Source organism: Pseudoliparis swirei, chromosome 12 (assembly GCF_029220125.1).
Source record: "Pseudoliparis swirei isolate HS2019 ecotype Mariana Trench chromosome 12, NWPU_hadal_v1, whole genome shotgun sequence".
NCBI classification, from domain to species: domain Eukaryota; kingdom Metazoa; phylum Chordata; class Actinopteri; order Perciformes; family Liparidae; genus Pseudoliparis; species Pseudoliparis swirei.
In genome coordinates this window covers 6,088,607-6,114,362 of record NC_079399.1, presented here as the reverse complement: position 1 = coordinate 6,114,362, position 25,756 = coordinate 6,088,607, and the positions used below count along the sequence as shown (strand labels likewise).

Here is a 25,756-nt window from a genome sequence, read left to right as displayed (position 1 = left end):
TACAAACTCAGAACAACAAGAATACAGAAAGTAACATTTCCTCAACATAGTCGAACTACATAAGTACCATAATAAGAGCCATTTAAGTGCCACTGAAGTGCTAATCTGTGTTTTAATCCTGGCTCTCAACATGACGATGGCTGGGCAGGTGGCTTGGAGCTTTTATTGCTAACGGCGCAAACATCGGCCATGCGAGGGTAGGCGCTGCGCTTTACGGCGCACTTAAAGCCGCCACTTAAACAAAGCGAGGAGATAGCGACACAAAAGGAAAGCAAGTTTATTCTAGCAAATAGTGGTTTGATGCTAAAATAAGGACCTCGCAAAGTTCCTATTCCTTTGCTTGTTGATACGTTTGTTGTGTCCTTTGCATAAAGTAGTCATTTCTTTAATTGTGAGTATTTGGAAAACATATTTTTTAGGTGTCGCTTTAATGACCCGAAAGCTATACGATCTGTTTCGGACCCGTTTTCTAGGCAAATAATCAGCTTCCAATAATAAGCCGGTCATGGTTCCGTCGATTGTTGACATGACATCTGGAATCTAAAATCCGTGAATTAGCTAATTATCATTTATTTTCAAAAAGGCGACTCCTACTTTTGACTTAAAATAGCGTTTCTTTATTGGACCGCGATTAACTTCCAAACGACTCGGCGTCACAACTTCCTGCTCACGAGTAGACGTTCTCGAACTCTCGCTTTCCTCCTTCAACAGATGACCGTGAAAACCGTCCCTCTAGTGTCAACCACCGTGGAGCTCCAAGCGACGCACATATTTGAGTGGAGGGGGAGTTGGGGGAGGGGAGGGGAGGGAGGGCAGTGGTTTGACGCTCCTGTTACCTTCCGGGTCAATTTGACCCCATTCAATGTTTAACGTCGGTGTTCTTTGGGGTCAATTTGACCCCAGGCTGTTTTTCACTGTGTCAAACACATAAGAAATATCAACTTTTTTATATATTTAAAGGGCTATTTCGGTAGTCAACAAACAAACATAAAGTACCTCACACTTAAACTTGGGAAACAATATTAATTCTAATAATTTTCTGGAGGTTTTAATTGCTGGGGTCAAATTGACCCCGAGGGTAAAATATGTTAGTAAATGTGAAGGTAACAGGAGGGTTAAAGGGACTTTTAAAAGGCGGCTCACAGGGTTGTGTCTCATGTGGCACAGATTACCCAGATATCACCACATCTCTGCAGTGAGTGTTGCCTGAGCCCTGATGCTATCTGGACCACTGGTCGGGGAAAAAGGAAATAAAAAATGTCTCAGTATGAGATCAAAGGAACGGCGAAGCGCCGCTAGTCTCCCTCAAGATGACGGGAGCGAGAGCGATAACTCGCCCCGAATCAGCTCACACGACATGAAATGAGCTCGAGAGGATAATTACCGCCGCAGCCCGGGGTTTAAATACGTCTTTCAGAAGTGCTTCTCTCCCGTTGTTCCGCAGCGGCTGAAGTCTGGATTGATTTAGTCGATTGAATAATTAAAACACGTTCACGACTGTTATTACTTACTTGCGACTTTTGCCATTATCGTGAAGGAATTATCGAACGATATGCAACCTCTTTATAGATGTAGAGTCTTTTTCTTTGCATCCATGCATGTAACATTTCATTAATGATCATTTCTGGCACACGTACATGTCCTGTTATTACAGTATCACTGTTACTGCAGGTTTTCTGTGTGTGGAATAGATTATCTTCGGTGAAAGGGAAGGCTTCGGTTGATTGGGCGAGAATTCAGTTTCCCTTGTTATGTCCGGGCAAGTAAATTGGACGAGTTGTGTGTCCCAGTTTTCATTCTAGTGCAAGAAATTGGATAATTAAAGATACTTTAACACCCCCCACCCCGAAAAAAATAATTCTGCAGCCCAATGCAACTGCCAGGGCGTTGTTTTTGTATGAATCAAACTAACTAAATACACTTTTGTCGTTGTCTAATCGATTTTCTGTTCATTGAAAGTGTAGAAAACTAGTTTCTTTATATTACCACTCAGCTGTTGGTTGGATTAATGATTAGTGTGCGTGGCGTGTGCATATGCTGTCAATACGATCATAAACGCAGACTTTGACACTGGCCGTCAGTGCGATTCTGAGAATAGGTGGTGAGGACAGAAAAGAGATTAGAATAATAATCTGAGTGACAGATTGCTCTCCTCTTCTTTCCTCCTGTTTCCCCCCTGTGTCTCTCTCTTTCCTCTTCTCTCTCTCTCTCGCGCCGCTTGCAGCTGCATTGCTATAAACAGTCGAGCCACCGTGCCCTACTTCCAAGCGGAGGGAGAGAAGGGGGGAAAGAGGGATGCAGGGCATGAAGACTAATGAGGGGAAAAGAACGGAATGAACTTTTTAAGGGAAATGGTGATATTGAGTCAAAGACAAGAGGAAAGGGAGGTGGACAAAGTGTGTGTGTGTGTGTGTGTGTGTGTGTGTGTGTGTGTGTGTGTGTGTGTGTGTGTGTGTGTGTGTGTGTGTGTGTGTGTGTGTGTGTGTGTGTGTGTGTGTGTGTGTGTGTGTGTGTGTGTGTGTGTGTGTGTGTGTGTGTGTGTGTGTGTCCATCACCAATGTGACACGGTGTCACACAGCGATACTTTCAGTCACTGCAGAGAACACGACCCGTCACAGCAGAGCACCTGACACACACACACACACACACACGCCCTCGAACGAAACGCCTTTCCACCGCATTTCAAGGAACGCAGGCAATCGCACAATCGATTACCTCGATTCTTTCTCGCATCGCAAAGATAAATACGATTGTCTTTTCTATTATATCCCTCCGTCGTTATCTCCTTCTGCGCCGCATAAACTCCGTAAACTGTGAAAGCGAAAAGCTCTGAAGGGAATATGTGAATACCAATACGTGAGCTGTGTGTGAAGACGATGCGTGAACACTATGGAGGATACACGACCCACGACGACAGAGTTACGGCCTTTGCACCACATATTCACACAGATGATGCGTTCACGTTCACGTGTCGTTTACATCTGGTTTCAACTCGTCAATTACAATGAATAAAAGATGTAAAATAACTTTGGACAGGTGAAGGAAGTTGTCGGTTGTGGGGAGTGTAGGTTCGTGTGTTGGGCCAAAATATTCTGCTTCTCGAGGAGGGCTGCAGCTAACAATGACTTTTATTATCTGTTGACTTAAGTCGATAAAATGTCCAAAAAAAAGGAGAACAGATCTTGAACCTCAAACCACAAACATATCTTCCCCATCACAGCGGCTGACACCAGAGGATATTTGCCAATCTTCTGTTGGTTTAAACCATTTGAATGATTCCTCTGTTTAAAAGTAAAGCTTCACGAACCGATTGAGAGGAGAATTTAGCTTCTTTTTTTTCCTCTCTTGACAGTTGAGGAGATATTCAGAAAAACACGCAGCGAGGGGGTGAGATCGGCATCAGAACCCATTCGGTTCGCAATTTAATTTAAATGCGTTTACTGCCTCGTTTCGGAGGAATAAAGTCGCAAACGGGATTTAATCCGGTGTGATTACTGCGTTCCATCGTAGAGCCGCGTAAACAATGCAGTAACCAAATCTCCCTCGCTGGAGCTCTTTCAGAGATTTGTATTTGTAATGCACTCCCCACCTCCCCTCAGTCAGTGGGTTCTGATTATACACGTATAGAACAGTATTCCTATTACTTTGCGCTAATGCACGTAGACTGTTTGCTCTGTTGCCCTTTTGGGATCTGTGGAAACAAATGATGCACAGCGCTCCTTTCACAGCGTCGGTTCGTCAGATAAAGGCAGCGTTCCCCCTCGCAGAGTGCCACAGCTTTCAATGAGCCGAAGGGGGGGAGGGGGGGGCTCCGACATGAGCTGCTCACCTGCAATAATAGTATGCAGCAACCGAACAGAAATTACCATGAACAGACGGGAGCTGTCGAGGTTTGTGGCACAAAAAAAATAGAAACTGTGTGAAGAATTCTGATTAATAGAGGGAGAGAGGGAAGAAGAAGGAGAGAGGGGGAGAGGGGGGAGAGGGGGGAGAGAGAGGGAGGGAGAGAGAGGGGGGAGAGAGGGAGAGGGGAGAGGGAGGGAGGGAGGGGAGAGAGAGAGAGAGGGGAGAGAGGGAGGGGAGAGAGAGAGGGAGGAGAGAGAGCTGGTGAAGAGAGGGGGGAGAGAGAGGGAGGGGGAGAGAGGGAGGGAGAGGGAGGGAGAGAGAGGGGGGGGAGAGAGAGGGGAGAGAGAGAGGGAGGGAGGGGGAGAGAGAGAGAGGGGGAGAGAGATAGGGAGGGGGAGAGATAGAGAGAGCGCTGGTGAAGACAGCAGAGGTCACATGTGAGGAAGAGGGGGATAAAGATGAGAGGAGGAGGAGAGATGCATGCAGCAAGGCTTAATCCATCTTTTTTTCTCAGCCGTACAGTCCGGACTGTTTTCATTCCGGTGTCTCGCTGTGTTGATTATTTCTCTTTTCGGTTTAACGTCACCGTGCTCTAAATGTAAATAAAAAGAAACCAGAGGTATTGACGTTCTCCGCCTGTGCGAGTGGGACGGAGCGGCAGAAGGCCAACGCCGCCTGCCTGTCAGGGTCCTCTCTCCTGGAGGAGGGGGAGTGGCAGCTGGGTTCAAATTACAGCGTTCATGCTTTGAAGCTCATTCAAGGGGAATAATGACCTCTAGTTTGTGTTTTGTGATCAAACGAAGAGAAACGGCCCTGTGTCTTGCTTTTTTTCTTCTTTTTTCGACAGAAACCACACCGCCTCATCTCGTCACAGTGGGGTCGTGCCTCGTTCTGCTCCTGTGCGTTAGCTAACATGCTAGGTTGGGACGTGTGAGGCGAGAGGAGTGAGAGGTGTCCAATCAAGACGTGTCGCGTTTTGTTTCCGCCCGTTGCCGGTCGGCGCATCCACGGGTCGAAGCGGCGTTCACAGGCCACACGCTGCACCGCTTTAACGTCTGCATCCGTTCTCACGCCTCTGATGCTAAAAGAGCTTTTATTGAATTAAAAGAAGCAGTGACGAAACTTATTGAATATAGTAAACTGTCAAGCACATTATTTTTGATTGATTGGATGTAGGAACATATACTTTTCTACAAAAATCATGCACTTATATATATATATATATATATATATGTATCTTTTTCTTTAGTTTTCTTTTTCTTTAGTTTTCTTGTAAAAACAAGAACAACATATACAAGAAAACTAAATATATATATATATTTAGTGATCTTGTTTATATATGTATACATATATATTTTTAGTTTTCTTTGTATAAATATATATATATAAATATATTTATTTATTTTATATATATCTATATATACATATATAAACCAAAAAACTATATGTGTATATATATATAGTATATACATATATAAAAAAGAAAAGTAAATATATATTTATATTAATATACGTACATATATAAACAAGAAAACTAAATATTTTATTTGTGGGCTATTTTATCTTCTGTTGGTTCGATCCGTCGACCACTTTGGTTCAGAAATAGCTCGACTTCTAATAGATGTGTCGCCTCCTTGAAGTTTTGTCCACACATTCCTGGTCCCCGGAGGATGAATCCTCTTCATAGCGCAACAAGAACTTCTATTTCTCGAATACGTTAGTTTTGCAAGAATTTGGTTGTCAATCAGAAACATTGTGTTTTTGTACCAATTAGCAAATGTTAGCATGCTAACACGTCAAACAAAGATGACAAATATAGAAAATATTCCAACATTATACGTGCTAAACGTTACAATTATGGCATTGTGAGCATGCTCGCATGCCGACTAATACAAGGCAAGTTTATCGTACACGGAGGTCTTTCAAAGTCCTAAGGAATGCAAGTTAGAGCTGTGATGAGTATAAAGGAGTAGACAAGTTATAAAAAATGTTTATACAAATCTCATAAAGCTGACGTGTTCTCTCTTCTACAATGAGTTGTCTGATGGTTTTATTAAGGAGTAGGGCTGCAACTAACGATTATTTTGATAATCGATTAATCGGTTGATTATTTTATCGATTAATCGGATAAAAAACTAAAAAACTTTAATTTTCAACCCTATATTCAAAACAGGGTCCGTACGGTCATGGAAAACCTGGAAAAGTCATGGAATTTTTAAATGGCTATTACCAGGCCTATAAAAGTAATTGAAAAAAATAAAATCCCAAAATATTTGGAAAAGTAATGAAAATTTGTTTTATTCAAATTTTAATTTACACGGTATATATACGGTATGCTTTGGAATTCTCATTGTTAGTTTAAATACTACATCTTCTCACTTTGTCACGTATAGACAGAGTTTTCACAAAATATTCAATCATGGAAATGTGGTTTAAAGTCATGGAAAGGTCCTGGAGATCCACTGGTCACCATGGTGATGAACCTGTTCACTGGTCACCATGGTGATGAACCCTGTTCACTGGTCAGCATGTGGATGAACCGTCACAAACAGACTGACAGCTTTCCTCTCCTGAGCAGTGGTCCCCATGTGGCCCCCTGAACAATATCAGAGACGCGTTCCGATTGATTATTTTGTTCACCTGACCCGCTGCCGTTGAGATTGCAGTGAGACGCGGAAAAAATGTGAAGTGGTGCTCTTCGCAATAAAACATCTTTGATGAGACGTGTCGCGTCTCGGCCAATCAGCGTTCAGATGTCGACAGCGTTTGGGAAGTTAGGTTAGCTTGAATGTTAGTCCGCTACATCTGCTGCTGTCACGCTGCACGATGTAGCGATGCTAACAAAGTACCCGTACGTTAAAAACGATGTGATTTAGCATATTTTTAGTATCGATACTTCATTAAAAGAGCGCACGATCAGAGCGCACGCGCTGTCTCGCTCCGTTAAATGTTGTCTGCACGCGCAGCGCTCACACGAGTGGCGGCGTGGCTTATCTCCGTTGCCTTTCTCCGTGGAAAAATATTTTCCGCTATCCGCCACGGAATAAATAACCACGTTTTCTACGTTATACTCTTGTGGAAATGCCACACACGTCGTGACATGTAGCGCCCTGGTGTCTGGGGTCATGACGTCACCCGGAGGCGCACTTAGCTCCGTGAATGTCTCCGACTACGTGAAGGACTTCCGCATCCAGCGCCACGTGAGCAGCAGCAGCCAATTAGATTCATCAACAGAGGAGCAGCTCAGCGCTGATTGGCTCTCACAACGCAGCGTTCTGGTCTCTCCCTTCGCTCTGCTCTTGTTTCTCCTGCGCCGCTCTGCGCTCAAATGTACTTTGTTTATACTCTGTGACTTATTGAGCGCCGTAATAATCGCGCGACACAACGAATCGATAATGAAATTCGTTGCCAACTATTTTAATAATCGATTTTTATCGATTTTATCGATTCGTTGTTGCAGCCCTATTAAGGAGGCCAGTTAGTAGATACAAGAAATAAAAGCATAAATTGTTTTTTCTAAGTCTGACAGTCTTTTTTTTGCTGTCTTATTTTTCACAGTTAGTATGCTGCTGTTTCTTTTTGCCCAAATTGATCGGTGGGTTTCCATTTGTGTCGAGTTTGGTTCAGAAAAATATTTTTTCATCATTGCCAAATCCATTCACTCTGTTCTGTGTCAAGGCGCACTATCAGGAGGCCCATCGCCCTCTTACGCCTTCAAAGTCATTGGATGGGGATGATGAAGATGTGCGGAGGGACGAAGGCTTTATGTGAAACATCCGGAGGGAGAGAATAGAGCTTTGATTGTTGTCGTCTCGATTGAGGAACATTTATCGGAAGTGAAATTGTCGGATTACAGCGCTGGTAAAGAGGAACCGACTCGCACCCTTCTGGGCGCCGACACCCAGAATGCCATTGTTCTGGCACAAAGAAGAGACTGTCGGAAATGTCATTATTGTATTCTGTTGTAATGACAAAGAATGCAGACTCCTTAGGCCAAAGGTTTAGGTAATAGTGTAGAAAAATAAGTCAATTAGAGAGCTGCAGAATGAGCCAAAGGATTCGGCTCAGGTCTATTGATCTGACTTCCTCCCTCTAGCCAAATGTCTAATTAATCAGATTAATCTCCATTAAGGTTACTTCTTAGCACGGCAGTAGTCTGTTGTTTGGCATTCGGGCGCATTTGCTTTTAAAAGAGCACATATTTCCCTGGTGAACCCAAAGTAGTCCTCCTGGCATTCAGTGATGTGCACATCTGATCTCCATGAGGTTGGTTTCGTCAGTAATAATTCATAGAGAGCTCTCCCGTCGTCGCCCTGCAACCTGAATATGAGCCATCTAAATATATACAGTGTGAATATCAATGGGTAGAGCGGGGCTGCAGTCTGTAGCTCGTGACTGGGAGAGAGAGAGAGTCTCTGGTATTTCCTCAGGAAACCACTTCACCATCAGTCCTCCCCCCCCCCCCCCCTTACAAACCTCACTGTCCTTGTCTTTGACTCCCTCTCTGTCCTCTAAAGTCCTGTCTGCCTTATTTTTTTAATTTTCCATCTCATTTTTCTGCGTCCAGCCTCCTCCGTAAAGGAGATCTCCATGTTGTGCACATACGCCTTCCTCTTCCTCACATCACACACTGTACTGTAGTAAATCTCCTCCTCTTTTCCCACGACCCCCCCCCCCTTTTGTTTCTTCTCCTCCTCTTCATCTGCCCATGTTCCTCTCTTATGCTCGATCCCCGTCCTCCTCCCATATATGTTGCATTTAAATATCTGCCCAGACCGCTGCGAGAGAGTTTTAAGGAAATGTGTTCATTTCAGAGGGAACTAGAACGGGCACTCGGTAGCGTGCATACCTTCGCATATCTCAAGATTGGGCATTGAATTATGAACATGTTGGCATTAGTTGCATGCCAATTGGATAAAAATTGACCGTGCTATGGTAAAAAGAAGATTTTGACCTTTTCGTGACCTTGACATTGACCTTTGACCCGATCTATCCCAAAATATAATCAAATGGTCCCCGGATAATAACCAATCATCCCACCAAATTTCATGCGATTCGGTTTAATACTTTTTGAGTTATGCGAGTAACACGCATACAAATAAATAAATAAATGCATTTTCAATGCGAAGGTAATGCGTCATAGCAGCAGATTATGAGGATGGATGTAAACGTAATCAGTGGGTTCAAGTCTTTAATGGGATTATTACGAGTCCTTTTGACAGTGCATGTGGACTTGAAGCGCTTGCGTAGTCTCACATCACCGAGCATTATAAAGTGCTCCCTCCATCATGGCGTAAAGCATTGAAAGCTGCAGGCTAAAAAATTAGAATTTCGCCTCTGCACCAACCAGGAAGAGGACTCTATTAGTTATTTGGAGAGAGAAAGAAGAATGAGTGCGTAAGTGGGTTTGAAGTAATAGCAGAACATAAATCAGGGCTCGGGAGAGAGGCGGTCGAGCGGAGCAGAGCGCCGACGGCGGGAATGAAATGAAAACAAAGCGGACGCTGAGTCGTTGTCACTTCACATTCCACAGTCCCGCCGCTCGCCGACGGGTCAATCGTATTCCCTCATACAGCGATCGCACGCCGCAGACGTCGCAACCTTTTGCCCGTCTGAGCGAAATAAGATGGAGGAGGCAAGGGTTTGAGGAGAGGAACCAAGCGGAGGGAGGAGATGAGTTCACGGCCATGCTAGCAGCTATATGCTCATCGCGGCAACATGTTCCGTTACCCGTGCGCTAAAAGGGGTTTTCGTTTGATACATTATCATGGGATATAATTATTAGTTGTATAGTTTCGCTACTATTTGAAATATAAACACGACTAAGAGTCCACAGCCCTGCTAGCATCTCGAGCCAAGTGCTAACGCCAGAGTGCTAGCATGGTGACTTACAGCAGGTATAACATTTACAATCCTGGTTTAGCATGCTAACGTTTGTTAATTAGCCCTGAACATGAAGGACGTCTGAGACGACATTTAGGTTTGCAGCATTTATTCACAAATAGTTACCTTCGCATTGAAAATGCGGAAGGTTATGTTTTGATCGCCGTGTATTTATTTATTTATTTATTTGTATGCGTGTTATTCGCAAAACTCAAAAAGTATTGAACCGAATCGGATGAAATTTGGTGGGATGATTGGTTATTATCCGGGGACCATTTGATTAGATTTTGGGATCAATCAGGTCAAAGGTCAAGGTCATGGAAAGGTCAACATCTTTTCTTTTTTTTCCATAGCACGATATATTTTTGTCCAATTGGCATGCAACTAATGCCAAAATGTTCATAATTCAATGCCCAATCTTGTGATATGCAAAGGTATGCGCTCTACCGAGTGCCCATTCTAGTTTCTTTATGTTTTTAAGCTGACTTGTATTTCTCGCTTCTTTTCTCCGTTTAATATAATTGCGCATCGAGCGTCTTCGGCTCAAAGAGTCTTCGTCGGATGTACAAGACGGTCGAAGACGACGTGGCTTCTGAAAAATAGTGATGTATTTGTTTGACACACTCTTTTTTTGCGTTTTTAGAGGCCAAATGGCGAATTGATACTTCAAGGAAATAATTACAAGAACCCAATAAAGACAATTGACATTAATTGCAGCCGTAGTTGAGACATTTCCGTCAACGACAGACTTTGAGCCGTGCTCAAACTCACGAAGACACAATCTGGCACGCTAGTTGCTGTCGGACAGAAGACCGCATATCCTGCACTAATCTCATTTCCAATATAGGTTTAACCAGATTCTACTAAGTGGCTTGGCTTGCGCCATATGGGCGACGTATGAATCACCCGAGTGGAAGAGAGAGGTTCCAAGGAGTATATTATATTCATTTTTATATTATAGTTCTGCAACTTCGCACCTTGTTTTTGACATTAATGAAATCTCAAACTTAGGGATTGGTAATATATTGATATTTTTGCAATGAGATACCGTCGGAGATGTTTAATATTAGAATATAGCGCAAGTGTTGTCTTTTCCTGTCATTATATACAATATGTACTCATGATTATGCGTGAAAAATCTCATCGTGAAAACATTTTTGTAAATGCACCAATGATCGATTTGAGGTATTTTGTCAAAAACACATTAATATTTTAATTCTCTCCATATTTCCCAGCCCCTACTCGGCTGCTGATGAACGCTTACGGATTTCAGCTTTCGCACATTTGTTCCACTATTTTTTTCTTTTTCTTTTATGATGTCAAATACACGGAGGAGGGAAAATATATCCGCCCACGGGGAGAAATCAGAAGCGGTATTTGAAAACAGATCTTCAGACACACACAGTTAATAAATATGGCAATGGTGAGCCTGAGAGAAAGAGAGGCAGCAGGGCGAACAGGAAAGAAAGAAAGAAAGTCCAAACCGATGTGAAAGAAGAGCACACATGGACACGAGAGATGGGGAAAACTGCCCTGAAAAATGGATGTTCGTCAGTACAACCTGCTGGGTTGTTAAAAGTTGAAGTGTCTGTGTGGTTCTTCTCCCGTCACCATGACAACACTGCCAGTATTTTTCTTTTTTTTTTAAGTAGAGGCAGTCATACAAATAGGGAGTATGAAAGATGAAGAGACAGAAAAAGAGTGAGAGAGCGAGGATACAAGCTCAGAGATACTGTTAGACAAGTTGTGTGGGTGTGTGTGTGTGTGTCCCCGGTACAGAGGGCAGCTTTACTGCCATCATAAAGGCTTTTATTTTGACAGGCCAACATTGAACAGGCCAGACACACCCCATCAAAAGAAACAGACCTTTGAGTCACGCACACGTCTGTTGGTATCGGGGTCAAAGTGTCCTGATAATATTGTATCATATCTGAAGAAGAGAGCGGAGATGAAAGGAGGACTGAGCTCCTCATGAGTCTTTAATCCTTCCATCTTTAAAATCAGCCAACACTTCATTTTTTTTTTAAAGCGTTACCTCATCTTGACGTTGGTTCAACGTGTGCATTCCTTCCAAAAAAATAAGTTCTCTCACCGGACAAAGAGTTTTCTTCACCGTACAAAGTAATACAACAAAAATGCAGACTTGTGTAACACATTATTCTCTCGTGTCTACCGTGTTTCTCGCATTCAGCCCCCCCCCCCCCCCCCCCCAAAAGTGAACACCCGCACTCTATTTCTACACTGCGCATTCTTTCAGCGTTTGGCAGCATGCCAGCCGGAGGACTTGGATCACAACATTCTTTAAGAATGATTGAGCGTCCATTTTATTCCTTGTGTAACCGAGGGCACCGATCCTAACCACTGCTATCTAGCCCTTAGAAGTACCTCCCTTGTGTGAGAGACTTTCAGAGCTGTGCCGAGCGTATCAAATCCACGAGACCGCGACACATCTCTTCGTTTTTCCTCTTTTTTTACTGCGTGTTTCTAATATTTGATGTTTGTGTTGCAGATTTGAACCCTCTCCAAGCCAAACGGTTAAGTATGTGCCCTTCCTCACGTCCAATTAAAACCCGATCTAATTCTAATCATCGACTTCAAATTGCCTAATTTTATTCAGATCATCAAAGAATGAAATTCCAGATGCTCGATGATGTGATCACGTTCAACAACTTCTGAATTACAGTGATTTATATTGATTTACAAGAGACTTTCCAAATGATCATTATGTAATCACAGGGACTATTTCCCCGGAAAATCCTGATGAATTATCATTAGCTTCTACTTATATTGGGGAAATCGTATCACATCTGATGTGTTGCTCAACAGTATTTTACAAAGTATCTGCCAGCATTCGATTTTAGCTGCTATTATATTTCCCATCAGGTTAAATTCAGTTAATTCAGCGGTCTTGTCAGGTTTGAAGAAGCAGGACAGGAAGCGATGGAGGAGACTCCATTATGGCCTTCTGTTAGCATCCTCACCCCCACCTCCTGTCGCCTCCTTCAACGAGGAAGACTCCCAGGGGACAACATGATGATCTTCTTTCAGAGATCGATACAGTATCCCATTATCTCTACGTCGATACGAAGTTGTGTCCATAAGCTCGGAACATTCTGAGGGCAACAGCTTTACGGGCTGATATTTACCTTTTAACGTACACTACCGTTCAAAAGTTTGGGGTCACTTAGAAATGTCTTTATTTTTCAAAGAAAAGCACTGTTGTTTCAATAAAGATAACATTAATCAAAAAGACACACTATACATTGTTAATGTGGTAAATGACTATTCTAGGTGGAAACGTCTGGTTTCTAATGAAATATCTCCAGAGGTGTAAAGAGGCCCATTTCCATCAACTATCACTCCAGTGTTCTAATGGTACATTGTGTTTGCTAATCGCCTTAGAAGACTAATATCTGATTAGAAAACCCTTGTGCAATTATGTTAGCACAGCTGAAAACAGTTATGCTGGTGATATAAGCGATACAACTGGCCTTCCTTTGAGCTTGAAGTTTGAAGAACAAAATTAATTCTTCAAATATTAATCATTATTTCTAACCTTGTCAATGTCTTGACTATATTTTCTATTCAATTTTCAATTCATTTGATAAATAAAAGTGAGTTTTCATGGAAGACACGAAATTGTCTGGATGACCCCAAACTTTTGTAGTGTATATTTAAGTATTCGCACACAAAGAGCGCCGCCGCCTCATGCTTTAATATCTTCCTCCACCGCACGATGAGTTATGTGTAAATCATGTACAAAGCGACGGGGTTGCTCCGTTTACCAAACCTCTGGAGTTCAGTAAGTGCTCTCGTCTTTACGGGAGTTCCCGTTGCACTCGGACACTTTGTGGCGCGGACCGACTCCCTCACAAGAAAGTCTTTGTTTCGCTGAAGCCGTATTACCAGATACGTGTATATTTTGTGTTTCATTATTAAACCCCTGGGTTCAGCGCAGTGTGTTCCTGCTGAGCGTACACAGTGTCTCAACAAGGAGACCGCGGTTTACCCAGCGGACCTCTCCATGGATGTTGTTCACATTGCAGAGAGTGGACCTTCGAATTGCCCCGTCGGCAGAAAGCGGATGAAGCAACGACAAAATCAGCTCCTCTAGATGGAAGAAAATTGCTGTTGATTGCACGAACAAGGAGCCAATCACAAATGATGATTGCGAGCAGCTCGACCGGCATTTGTTGTCGTATGCCTCTTGCCGACAATTTTTCTGTTCCTCTTGCCGATGAAGACCGCTTTCAAAACCCAGACAAGGTCTTAAATATATACGGGTCACATATACTCCATTCACGGCTGTCTTTAACATGCAATCTGTATCTAGATGTCCTATCTCGACCAGCATAAACACGTGGTAGTGCAGAGCCCGTGGGATTGGCCGGACCGCATCTGGAGGAGCTCGGGTTGCCTTGTGATCGGATCTCAGCCGGCTGTAGATCCAATCTGTACAGTTAATGCATTTTATTGCTTCCCTGGAACACAAATCCACAACACCCGGGTGTATATCATATAAATGTCTCTGAAACGGTCCGATAGAGCACCAGCTTGTAAGTTGACTCGGCTTTATTGTACATAGTCAACATCTAAGCATTTCCCACACGAGAGAGCCAGATATGGAGTGAAGTCGGTCTGGTGCCTGAGGGCAAAACCAGCTCTGCACACACTGATCAGAGGCGTGAGTCACTCGAACTGGCGGGCATTCCCCTCAGGCGATTATAAAAGCGTCTCGGCGCTCCAGCGCCCGTGCTTCTCCGAAAAGCACAACTCGATAAACCATAAATGAGATGTACTTCTATCTTAACCCTCCTGTCGCCTTCGGGTCATTTTGACCCGATTAAATATTTCACCCTCCTGTCGCCTTAGGGTCATTTTGACCTGATTCAATGTTTCACCCTCCTGTTACCTTTATATTTACTAACATATTTTACCCTTTGGGTTCAATTTGACGCCAGCAATTAAAACCTCCAGAAAATTATTAGAATTAATATTGTTTTCCAAGTTTAAGTGTGAGGCACTTTATGTTTGTTTGTTGACTACCGAAAGAACACCGACATTAAACATTGAATGGGGTCAAATTAATCCTAAGGCGACACGCGGGTGTAATATTGATTCGGGTCAAATTGACCCTAAGGCAACACAAGGGTTAAGCATGTTTATAATGGCTAATTTATTATTTTGTTGGCCTACTTTTATCAATGCAAAACTTGCAATCAACGTTACGTTACTAATCTGAGAACCGGCTTTCGGTACCCAACCCCATACATAACGCGTGTGTCAATCCTCTTGACTCAATAGTACCAGCTGGTCGTGATGGTGGAAATCTGGTTAATATACATCAACCGAGCAGAAGATCCGGAGGATGCGAGCGGTGACGAACGGACTGAGCACACCTCATGCAATTAATTGTGGTTAGATGTGTCAGGTTGACATGCACAGAGAATACAGCAGAGCTGAGCGCCACCGTGTCACATTTAATGATGATGGGCATGCCGAGTCAATTTGCCAGATATGTTAATGTGCTCATGTTAATTTGTGTCTCAAGGCCAAACACGTGGACCCTTCAACCGAAGCTCTATTTTTTTTTCTTCCCTTGCAGCATCAGTGTTTAGAGAGAAATGAATAAAAAGCGCGTGCTCTCTGCAGCGCGGCGCGTTCACTCGGCCAAAGATGGTTTATTGCGCCAGACGAGCTTCACTCTGTGACACCAGCGTTGTACTTTCAGAGGGGGAAGTATACGTCTTCCAACTAGCGGATCGCGGGACGATCAACTACAAAGGGTTTACTGTGAAATACAGAAATGTTGCCTAAATGGTGAACCTTCTCCCTTCTGGAAAAAGACTGCCGTTTCTGTGGAGTTTGGCGATTTCCGACGTGACGCTTCAGAACGAAATCACACGCGTCAAATGAGTGGCGTCATTCATGGCTTTGCTTTGGGCCTTTTTAAATCTCCACAGCGCTACTAGAGGTTCCCTTTTACGGATGGAGGATAACAACAGACTGGTTTCTAAAAAGGCGATATAGTCATATTAATTTGGCAAGAAAGCCACGACACAATGTAGAAAAGTATGCATTACACTTTAAGGATATAATCCTGACCTCCACATTGCTCTCTCACGCCGTCTCCGTCTTTAACAAATACTGTGTGTGTGTGTGTGTGTGTGTGTGTGTGTGTGTGTGTGTGTGTGTGTGTGTGTGTGTGTGTGTGTGTGTGTGTGTGTGTGTGTGTGTGTGTGTGTGTGTGTGTGTGTGTGTGTGTGTGTGTGTGTGTGTGTGTGTGTGTGTGTGTGTGTGTGTGGCAGACTGCATGGCTGAGTGATTCTTTATTGATCTCTTTCTGATTGGCGGCCTGTCTTTCGACATGAATCATTGGCGTTCTGGCCGTCTGTCTTTTGTCTCTTTCTGTGTTAATTTGGTCTGTGTTAAAGAGTTTCACCCCAGGCGGTTGATTAATCCCAAAAGAGCTGAGCGATGGTATTATTAACTGTACTTGTCACATCAATCTGTTGTTGCTGGTTTCAGTCTGTCATGAGTGAGCGTAGACTTGTTTATCACTGTCAGATTAATATTTTTTTCATTTTGAGCACACTGGAATGAGAATATAAGGGATGGTTACTGTTACAATCATTCATACGGGAGAGTTCATGGCTTTAAATGTCACTTATAATTTATATATGACATATTAAGTGGAGTAGTCTCTCAGTTAGTGGCATAAAAAAAGTTGGGAAATCCAGTTTTACATTGTTTATATTATTGGATATTGAGTTCCTGCTCTTTTGAAGACACACACTCAAATATGAATATCTATCTTCTGATTTGGGGTTATAAATCAGTCTGGTCTGTGAACACTATAACCACAAAGATTCAGAGTTCCAGAAACTTAGATTTTAAGTTTAAAATGCACTAAACATATCAGACTTGTACCAGATAAAGCGAGTTACTCAGCTACTTAATCCATTCCTTCAGAATGAAAGGAGAATATTGGAACATCATTTATTATAAAGCTTCCCTAATTCATGTTTGTATTATTAATGGTAAATTGAGTAGGATGAAAGATGTTGCTTGTAGTGATTAATCCACAAAGAACTGAAATCTGCATTATCTACGGAACATAAATAGTGGAATGTTTAGCGGTTAAATAGCGAAACATTTAGCGGTTAAATAGCGGAACATTTAGCGGTTAAATAGCGGAACATTTAGCGGTTAAATAGCGAAACATTTAGCGGTTAAATAGCGGAACATTTAGCGGTTAAATAGTGGAACATTTAGTGGTTAAATAGTGGAATGTGTAGCGGTTAAATAGCGAAACATTTTGCGGTTAAATAGCGGAACATTTTGCGGTTAAATAGTGGAACGTTTAGCGGTTAAATAGCGAAATGTTTAGCGGGTAAATAGCGAAACGTTTAGCGGTTAAATAGTGGAACATATAACGGTTAAATAGCGGAACATTTTGCGGTTAAATAGCGGAACATTTAGCGGTTATATTGCGGAACATTTTGCGGTTAAAAAGTGGAACATTTCGCGGTTATATAGCGGTACATTTAGCCGTTAAAAAGTGGAACATTTCGCGGTTATATAGCGGTACATTTAGCGGTTATATAGCGGTACATTTAGCGGTTAAAAAGCGGAACGTAGAGCTGGATATATCCCCCAGGACTTGGTGGTGAAAGATGGTGTCCGGTTGAATGATGATGATGATGATTATGATGATGATGATGATGATGATGATGATATCGTTCTGTTGTGCTTGTTCAACCCAGGTGGGCGTCGCCGGTCTGAGCCCGACGAGGCGGAGCTCCTGAGGGTGAGCAGGCGATTGGTCGAGGACGCCGTCCACCGCGCCGTGCAGCAGTACAAACAGGAAACTCTTCAGAACGGGGGCGGGCCCAACGCCACGTCACCGCAGCCCCCGGGAAACACCGAGGAGACGGCAGCGGCGAAGACGGACACTACCGCTTACGCCGCCGCAGACGGCAGGAAGTGACATCGGACCGAGGTACCAGAGACTGACGAACCAGCCGCGCCAGAAAAAACGCCAGCCGGGCCGAACAAGGAGAGGGGTCACGGGGTCATGGGGTCACGGGGCCCCTGGGCACAAAGCCTGAACTCGACACAATGCTATTCCAATAGAGACTGTAGCTTGAGTTCAGGCGAACGCCCCAACAGGCCGACTGTTGGTCACGACCTCCTCCAGCTGTCGGTCTGCGTTTGCACTTCAGACCCAGAAACCATGCGCGGCCCTCGTCTAGAGACACGCATGTCACATGTCACGTGTCACATGTCACGTCTAGAGACACACATGCGGGGCTCACTCTGACCTGCCACTAACAAACTGCCCTTTTCTTGAATAAGATGAATCGTTCTGTGTCGATTGTTCGGTTTGATCATCACCTGCACTTAAAATGGGACCTGATCATCTTTAAAAAAAAAAAAAAATGAAACTTTTCCTTAACTTTCTTATTTGCGGGGAAGAAAATATTTTGCTTTTCCTTCAGCGTCGCCGTCTTGATTGACAGAAGATTCTGCTCATCTTTGTGGTTGAATGGGATTCAGTGAAGAGAGCTGGCGTGACTGTGGTGTGACTGCGTTCTCCAAACTTCAGGATGAGATGCTGGTCTTTAGTCTGTGACAGATTTTTGTCGTATTTTGGGGCAAATCTGGCTTCCAAATTACTCTCTTTTTTTTTGAGCAACCTTTAAACTTCCAGCATTTAATTTGACTTCTCTCATAAGGTGTCTTATGACTGCATCTTTGTCTTTTATAGTGATCTCAGCTGTGCTTTAAGGAGTATACATTGTTGTTTAATTAACCCAAACGAGAGAATCATCACCTCCCGTGTTTTCAAACAGAAACTAACCTTTTGTTTTGAAGGACTCCTCTGTTGCTCCGCCAACTGCTCTCCCTGTGTCACTTTAACTCATCTCCACTGATAGCACTAACTTTACAAAAAACGACTAGGAGACAGTTCATCGCCGACGCTAAAGATAAAATAACACTCCAACAAAACACTACAAGTTGTCACGAGAGCATTTTCACTCCATTAACGGCAAAACTTCCATTAATGCCCTGTGTGCTTCTCAAATGAAAACTATTATTACTACTACCACGCACAGGCATTAATTACATAACTCCTGCTTCCTGATCATTTATGAATGAATTAGATTTTTTGTTTACATGCTATATCTAATGATTTTGAAGGCAGCAGCAACACGCGCACATGGCTCGGTGGTCACTGGGAGTACTGATGTGAAGGAGCTTTTATTTTGTAGTCCTGCACGTCAGAGCGTTCACAGCCGAGCGAGTTCTTCTCTGATGTCGGCGAGGTCGGGCTGGAAGCCCTCCGGCTCCGGATCTCAGCGTCTTCCATCCATTTATTTTGGTTCCAAAACCTTTTGAAATCCATTCAGAAAAACACCGTGTGACAATTAGGGGGGATTGTTTGAATTGTTTTAAGGTTTTCATTCTTTGAGGATGACGATGATGATGATGATGATGATGATGATGGAAAAAGCTCTTGATTTGCTCTCTGATATTAAATGTTATTTTTTTATCCTTTCTAACTATTATTTATAATGCGTTGCTGTCCCTCCCTGAAATAAATTAATTTCATGTGCAAAGATATTTTATTGTGGGGGGAAAAATGAGAAAAAAGAGGCGCTTTGTTTGCAAAAGCACAATTTTTTTAAACCGTCTTTGTTTTGACTTTTTAAAGAGCAGGTAAATCAAATCACCTCTGTTCAGAGTGGCCTTAAGTCACGAGAAACAAACAGACGTATCTGTAAGTGCTGAAAGATGCATAACTTACATCGCCATCTGTCTCGCCCGTGGAGGCTGTTTGGGGGATGACGGCTTGTTTTGCGGAGATATTTTGCCTCTCGATGTAAACCTGTGGATTCTTTAATTAAATGTTAAAGATCGGCCACCGCGAAACACAATTCACCTACGTGTTAGAAGATGGATCCCTGCACCGTTGGCTCTTTGAAACGTCGATAGCGGGTGAACTGTGTCGCGGTGGACCAGGATCGTTTCTGTTTTGATCTTTTATTGTCACCTGGATCCTTAATCTCCTTAAAATCCCCTTTAATACACAAATTGTCGTGTGTGTGTGTGTGTGTGTGTGTGTGTGTGTGTGTGTGTGTGTGTGTGTGTGTGTGTGTGTGTGTGTGTGTGTGTGTGTGTGTGTGTGTGTGTGTGTGTGTGTGTGTGTGTGTGTGTGTGTGTGTGTGTGTGTGTGTGTGTGTGTGATGTTTGATCAGTGGTTCTCCAGAGAAATGATTGTCTCTATCAATCATGAAAACTCAGATGTGTGTGTGTGTGTTCGAATGTGTGTTTTCTGTTTGTCTTTCCATCTGTCCGCGTGTGCGTGTGACCGCGCGGGTGTGTTATTGTACCGTGTTGTGTATCTTGTTCTGCCATATTTGAACAATAAAACAGGATATGAGATTCAAAACCAATATCCCTGTGGTCGTCCCCTGATTTCAGTGTGTGCAGGTGCACGGTGTTCACACAGTGTGTGTGTGTGTGTGTAGAGCACCTCTAGCGTGTTTGCTTCCCCCGAGACGAAGATCATTTAGTCTTCTAACGGCGTCTCGTAAGGCTTCATAAGAACCGTTATTGAAGATCCGTGCGCTCACATTCGTTTCCCCAATATCTGTAAATTCACCAGGCAGGTTTTTGGAAAACAAATGATTATCCTCCAACGTGCCGTTTAAACTCAGTTTAATTTGAAACCGACGTTAACCGTCAGATGTAAGAGGGTCTCCATCCCCTCTGTAAACCCATTAGACATGAAGACCACACGCGTGTGCTGCAGACTCCCTCTCCTATTACGAGAAATGCTCAAATATGATGTATCGCAACAGCAGAGAGGCCCCGCCGTTTTACTTGGAACAGGCTAATTATATCAGTCTTTTATTTATAATGGAAGCACACAATTTCCTCCATGTTTTCCCTTTTTTTAATATGGAAAATCAGCAGGGGGTCGATCGGTTTAACGGATATTGGACTCAATAAGGCCTCAACTGTATTTCTCCCTCCTCATTTGTAAAACGAGCACAGGGTCGAGTCTTCGGTTGCTGAGGAGAGGCGAGCGGATGATCCCGCGGGGGGGTCGGGGGGTCAGGGGGTCGTCTTCAGAGGCCATCTGGAGGCAGATGGGTGAGTGAGTTTCTTTTATTTCTTCTTTTTTATCCATGCAGCAGTTTTTTCTTTCTTTCTAAAAATGTCCCCGATGTGCCGAGACTTGATGGCATAATGAAAGATAATGAAATGAATAACGACCTTTCCGACATCCTGAGGCCGCCTCGCACCTGATGACATTTACAGCAGGTAAACATGCATTTGAAGAGAAGGCCACGCCGCTCCGGCGTCTTTCTTTCCCCCGTATCGAGACAACCTTTTCAAATGAATGCGGAAAAAGAAGTCTGTGAGAAGCGAGGTCATCGGGGTCATCCGGGGTGTTACTAACGTGAAACCCTCCGCCAGCGCTCTCTTTATTATTTCACAGCTTCCCTCACAATGTGAGAAATCTGTTGCATCGCAGGCCGTAATGACGACGATGATGATGATGATGATGATGATGATGATGAATCATCGGCCGCTCACCGGTCGGGAGAGGAGGTTGTGATGTAATTAAGTCTTTATGACACATTTGTCCTCCCGGGTCGCATCTTGAGGTCAAAGCGGACGCTCCTTCTGAGTCGGCAGGTGTAACATTTCACCCGTAAAGATGGCGTCAGGTGTGTGTAACAGACCCCGCCCCCTCTTGGGAATCATGGCATCGATAACTGAAGATGGATCGGCTGCGTAGGATGTAAATAAATCACTTTTATTTTCCGGAAGAGGTGTCGTTTCATCGACTCATCTTTCAAGCAACCTATCCGTAAAAAAAAAAAGACTTTTCGAGGTTTTATTTCCACCAGAACATTGATTTAATCTCGGTAATTGGAGTCTAAAGGAGATTGTAGACGTTATGTAATCCCTAGGAGTATCTTTTGAGATGCATATGTGTTGATATCTGCGTTACAATCACAGTCCGTGCTGTTTGCCCTTCACACCTGCTGACTCGTCACAAATGGAAATCCTTAAAGTGGTGACGGAGGGCACGTTTGTGCTGACTTCTCATAAAGCCCATGACAGGACTACATGTATATTATTCTTCTTCATATGTCATCCTCACCCGTCTGATTATTGTGTCAAAATCATCGCAAAATTAGGAAGTCAGAATGCAATTAAAGGGGCTCTTCACAGATGTTTAGACATTAAGGTCAAATTATTACCGCCGGGACACCGTGTAATCCATCGCTCGGATGTCTGGAGTCTGACGCGGCGTCGGAAATTGCAAAAACCATGCACGGCATACTCGAAATGTTCACCATCCATCATATTTTAGTGTGCAGGGTTCGTACGGTCATGGAAAACATGGAAAAGTCATGGAATTTTTAAATGGTCATTTCCAGGCTTGGAAATGTCATGGAGAAAAAAAACTTAAATCATAAAAGTTTGGGAAAAGTTATGGAAATGTGTTAAAATCACATGTTCATTTACGCCGAGTTTGAAATCATTAAATTGTTTTTTAAAGAAAGACGCTCAAAATATAAACCGGCAATCAATACGCAACATTTTCTACATTTTTCATGTCTATCCCGAGATTTCAGTTTGGTCTTGGAAATTTGGTTAAAAGTCATGGAAAAGTCCTGGAAAACCGTCGGTCAAAATGTGTAAGAACCCTGTGTGTGAATAAACAGGATATATCTATTTTTTTGGGACACGCCAACCTGTAATTTCTACGTCACTTCCTGAGAGGTTTGCGACGTGTAACCACGGTAACCCCATCAGCCTTAAAAGATGATTTGTGAGCTGAACTAATGAAACAAATGAAATAGATTCAGCCTCGTGAAGCGGAATGACAGAGCTGTCTGTTATGAACATTGTTGTCGCTACCGCAGTGCATTGTGGGACTCTCACACATGTTGGGATGGCATTTCGGACGCAACCTGAGAAAATAAGCTTTTAGAAAGTCATCGGGGTTATTTATCTCAATGTACCTGTTGAGTTGCATTGTGGGACACAGTGGTTTGGGGGTGTGGACCAAACGACGAAGAACTTAGTGCCCACTGCTGAGTGCCCAGCTGATAATAAACACACACAACCACACACACACACACACTGACCATATCGGGGATATAAACCGTTTATATATATATTTGTTGGGGGTGTTTTTATAGTAATTCAATGGGAACAAATAAATAAAACACAAGACGGTAACAAGCATCCGCACACAACCGTGCGTGTGTGTGTGTGCGTGTGTGTGTGTGTGTGTGTGTGTGTGTGTGTGTGTGTGTGTGTGTGTGTGTGTGTGTGTGTGTGTGTGTGTGTGTGTGTGTGTGTGTGTGTGTGTGTGTGTGTGTGTGTGTGTGTGTGTGTGTGTGTGTGTGTGTGTGTGTGTGTGTGTTCGTTCTCTGAAGCCCATAGGGTTGTTCTCTGCTTCTTCTCTGAAATCTTTAACCTCTTTTCTATTTTAGTCTCCGGTCCATCCGGCACCATCTGCCTTTTTGTGAGTGTGTGTGGGCGTGTCTTTCATAAAAATTAAAAAAGAGAGTCATTATATACTGCGTGTGTGTGTGTGTGGCCACCATACATATGACCTCGTAGATCTCAGTTGTTGTTGTTGTTGTTTTTCTCTCATACGTAAGCATGGTACTGTAGTAATCAAGCCTCTCATCTCTCGGGGCTGGAAGCTGCAATTATCACAATAATAATTTTTGTCAAGAAATTCAAGGGCGGCCAGAGGGAGGGGGGGGCGGTGTATGGAGAGTCATTTATTGTGTTTACGAGCCTTGGCTGCGAGGTGACTCACACATGACTGGAATATGAACAAGCCCCCCCCACCACCCCCATCCCTCCTCCTCCTCCTCCTCCTCCTCACCCACATACAGATACACGGTCTCCATGAGGAAGGATGATGCTCCCTGCCTGTCATTCCACAAGGAAAGTACAAATTACAGCTCTCTCTCTCTCTCTCTCTCTCCCTCTCCCTCTCCCTCTCCCTCCCTCTCCCTCTCTCTCTCTCTGTCAACACCAGCAGGAACTCTCATCGTTGGCCACTTAGGACATGTGTGTGTATCTCCTCGGCTGACATGATACGATCATTAGGAACTGAATGACACTGGACTTCATTTTACTTAAGAGCAGAAATGGAATATAATATTCATAACTTTTCATTCGTCTAGTCTCACTTGCTCTCATTGGGCTCCGGTCGGCCAGACCTCCTGCCGAGGTGGACTGGCCCTCAGTGGTCATATGTCTCTGACTAATAGTCTCATATGTGGAGTGTTTATTTAAAACTAGAATAAATGGAAAAGTGAGTCATATTGTGTGTAGTTTTATTTTTCCGGATGTACAGTTAGATAACAGTCTTTTTGGATCTTTTTTTTTAGATTAATGCTACTTTATACTTCAACTTTTCTACATTTTAGAGGTAAATATTCTACATTTTACAACATTACTATAACATATATCGATACATATTTACTCGTTTGGTGTTGTAGCCTTTATATAGGGAAATATTCTATATTCAACCACAAAGATGAGCAGACAAGAAAGTTAAGGAAAAGTTTCTTCTTTTAAAAAAAAGATATATTGGTAAATTACCTAGGTTGGTATTGTAGCCTATATATAGGTAAATATTCAAATTGTTTACAACATTACTATTACTGTTATGTATAGCTACATCTATATTGACTAGTAAGGACAGATGGTCTTAATGTTATTTGAAATCCAGCTTTCAACATCCCTCATGTTGACACGTTACTCTTTAACCCTCCTATTACCTTTGGGGTCAATTTGACCCCATTCAATGTTTAACATCTCTAAAAAATTATTAACATAATGTTTTTTGCTTCATATTTCATGACTTTTCCTAATTTATTGGGGACAACTGGAAAAACCTAAAATTCACGTGATATGTTTTCGATGTCCTGAACACAACTTGTACACATTGGTGTTCTTTGGGGTCAATTTGACCCCAGGCTCTTTTTCACCGTGTAAAACATATAAGAAATATCAACTTTTTTATTTATTTAACCCTCCTGTTGCCTTAGGGTCAATTTGACCCTATTCAATGGTTAACCCTCCTGTTACCTTTATATTTACTGACATATTTTACCCTTGGGGTCAATTTGACCCCAGCAATTAAAACCTCCAGAAAATTATTAGAATTAATATTGTTTTCCAAGTTTAAGTGTGAGGTACTTTATGTTTGTTTGTTGACTACCTAAATAGCCCTTTAAATATATAAAAAAGTTGATATTTCTTATATGTTTGACACAGTGAAAAACAGCCTGGGGGTCAAATTGACCCCAAAGAACACCGACATTAAACATTGAATGGGGTCAAATTGACCCGAAAGGTAACAGGAGGGTTAAAAGGTTGTTTAGGTAGTCAACAAACAAACATAAAGTACCTGACCCTTAAACTTGGGAAACTATATCAATTCTAATCATTTTCTGGAGGTTTTAATTGCTGGGTAAAAGATGTTAGTACATTTGAAGGTAACAGGAGGGTTAACCCGAACACGCTCAGGATGTAAACGACAACAATATGCTGCGCGCCGCGATGCAGATCTTGTGACCTTGAGGCAGCCGCTCGCCGTTTCCCGTCTTCGTGCTCGCGCTCTCTGCTGCCTCTAGCTTTACGGAGGCCGACGCCATAATAAATCTGTTCTTTTATATTCAACCTTTTAAATTTACTTCTAATGGATTTTTTCTTTCTTTTCTCCAGCTCACAATAGATAAGGTGTTGGAGCAATTAGCCTCCCAGCATGCATCTGTGATACGTCACGTCGCGTACTACACGGCTCTCGGAAAGCACCGTGTTTGACAAACTAATAACACTTTATAAATGAACTCAAAAGACCTTTTCTGCAAATGTGCTGCGATGAACACCTGCTGTCTGAAACACAAGCGCTGACTCGCGTGTAAATAATTCCGCTTTTCTTAACCCAGCAGAGGTCGTGTTGTTC

The 25,756-nt window shown here is 42.9% G+C and overlaps 1 protein-coding gene across 1 annotated transcript in view; it reads left to right on the top strand.

The window, feature by feature from the left end:
* Positions 1-20,189, top strand: part of LOC130203001 (A-kinase anchor protein 7-like) — a 54,271-nt gene extending 34,082 nt beyond the window's left edge. Inside the window, 2 exon segments of the mRNA XM_056428900.1 lie at positions 12,239-12,268; positions 17,496-20,189. Of these exon segments, the coding sequence (XP_056284875.1) occupies positions 12,239-12,268; positions 17,496-17,719 (254 nt within the window). The 3' untranslated portion in view covers positions 17,720-20,189.
* Positions 20,190-25,756: the final 5,567 nt, after the last annotated feature.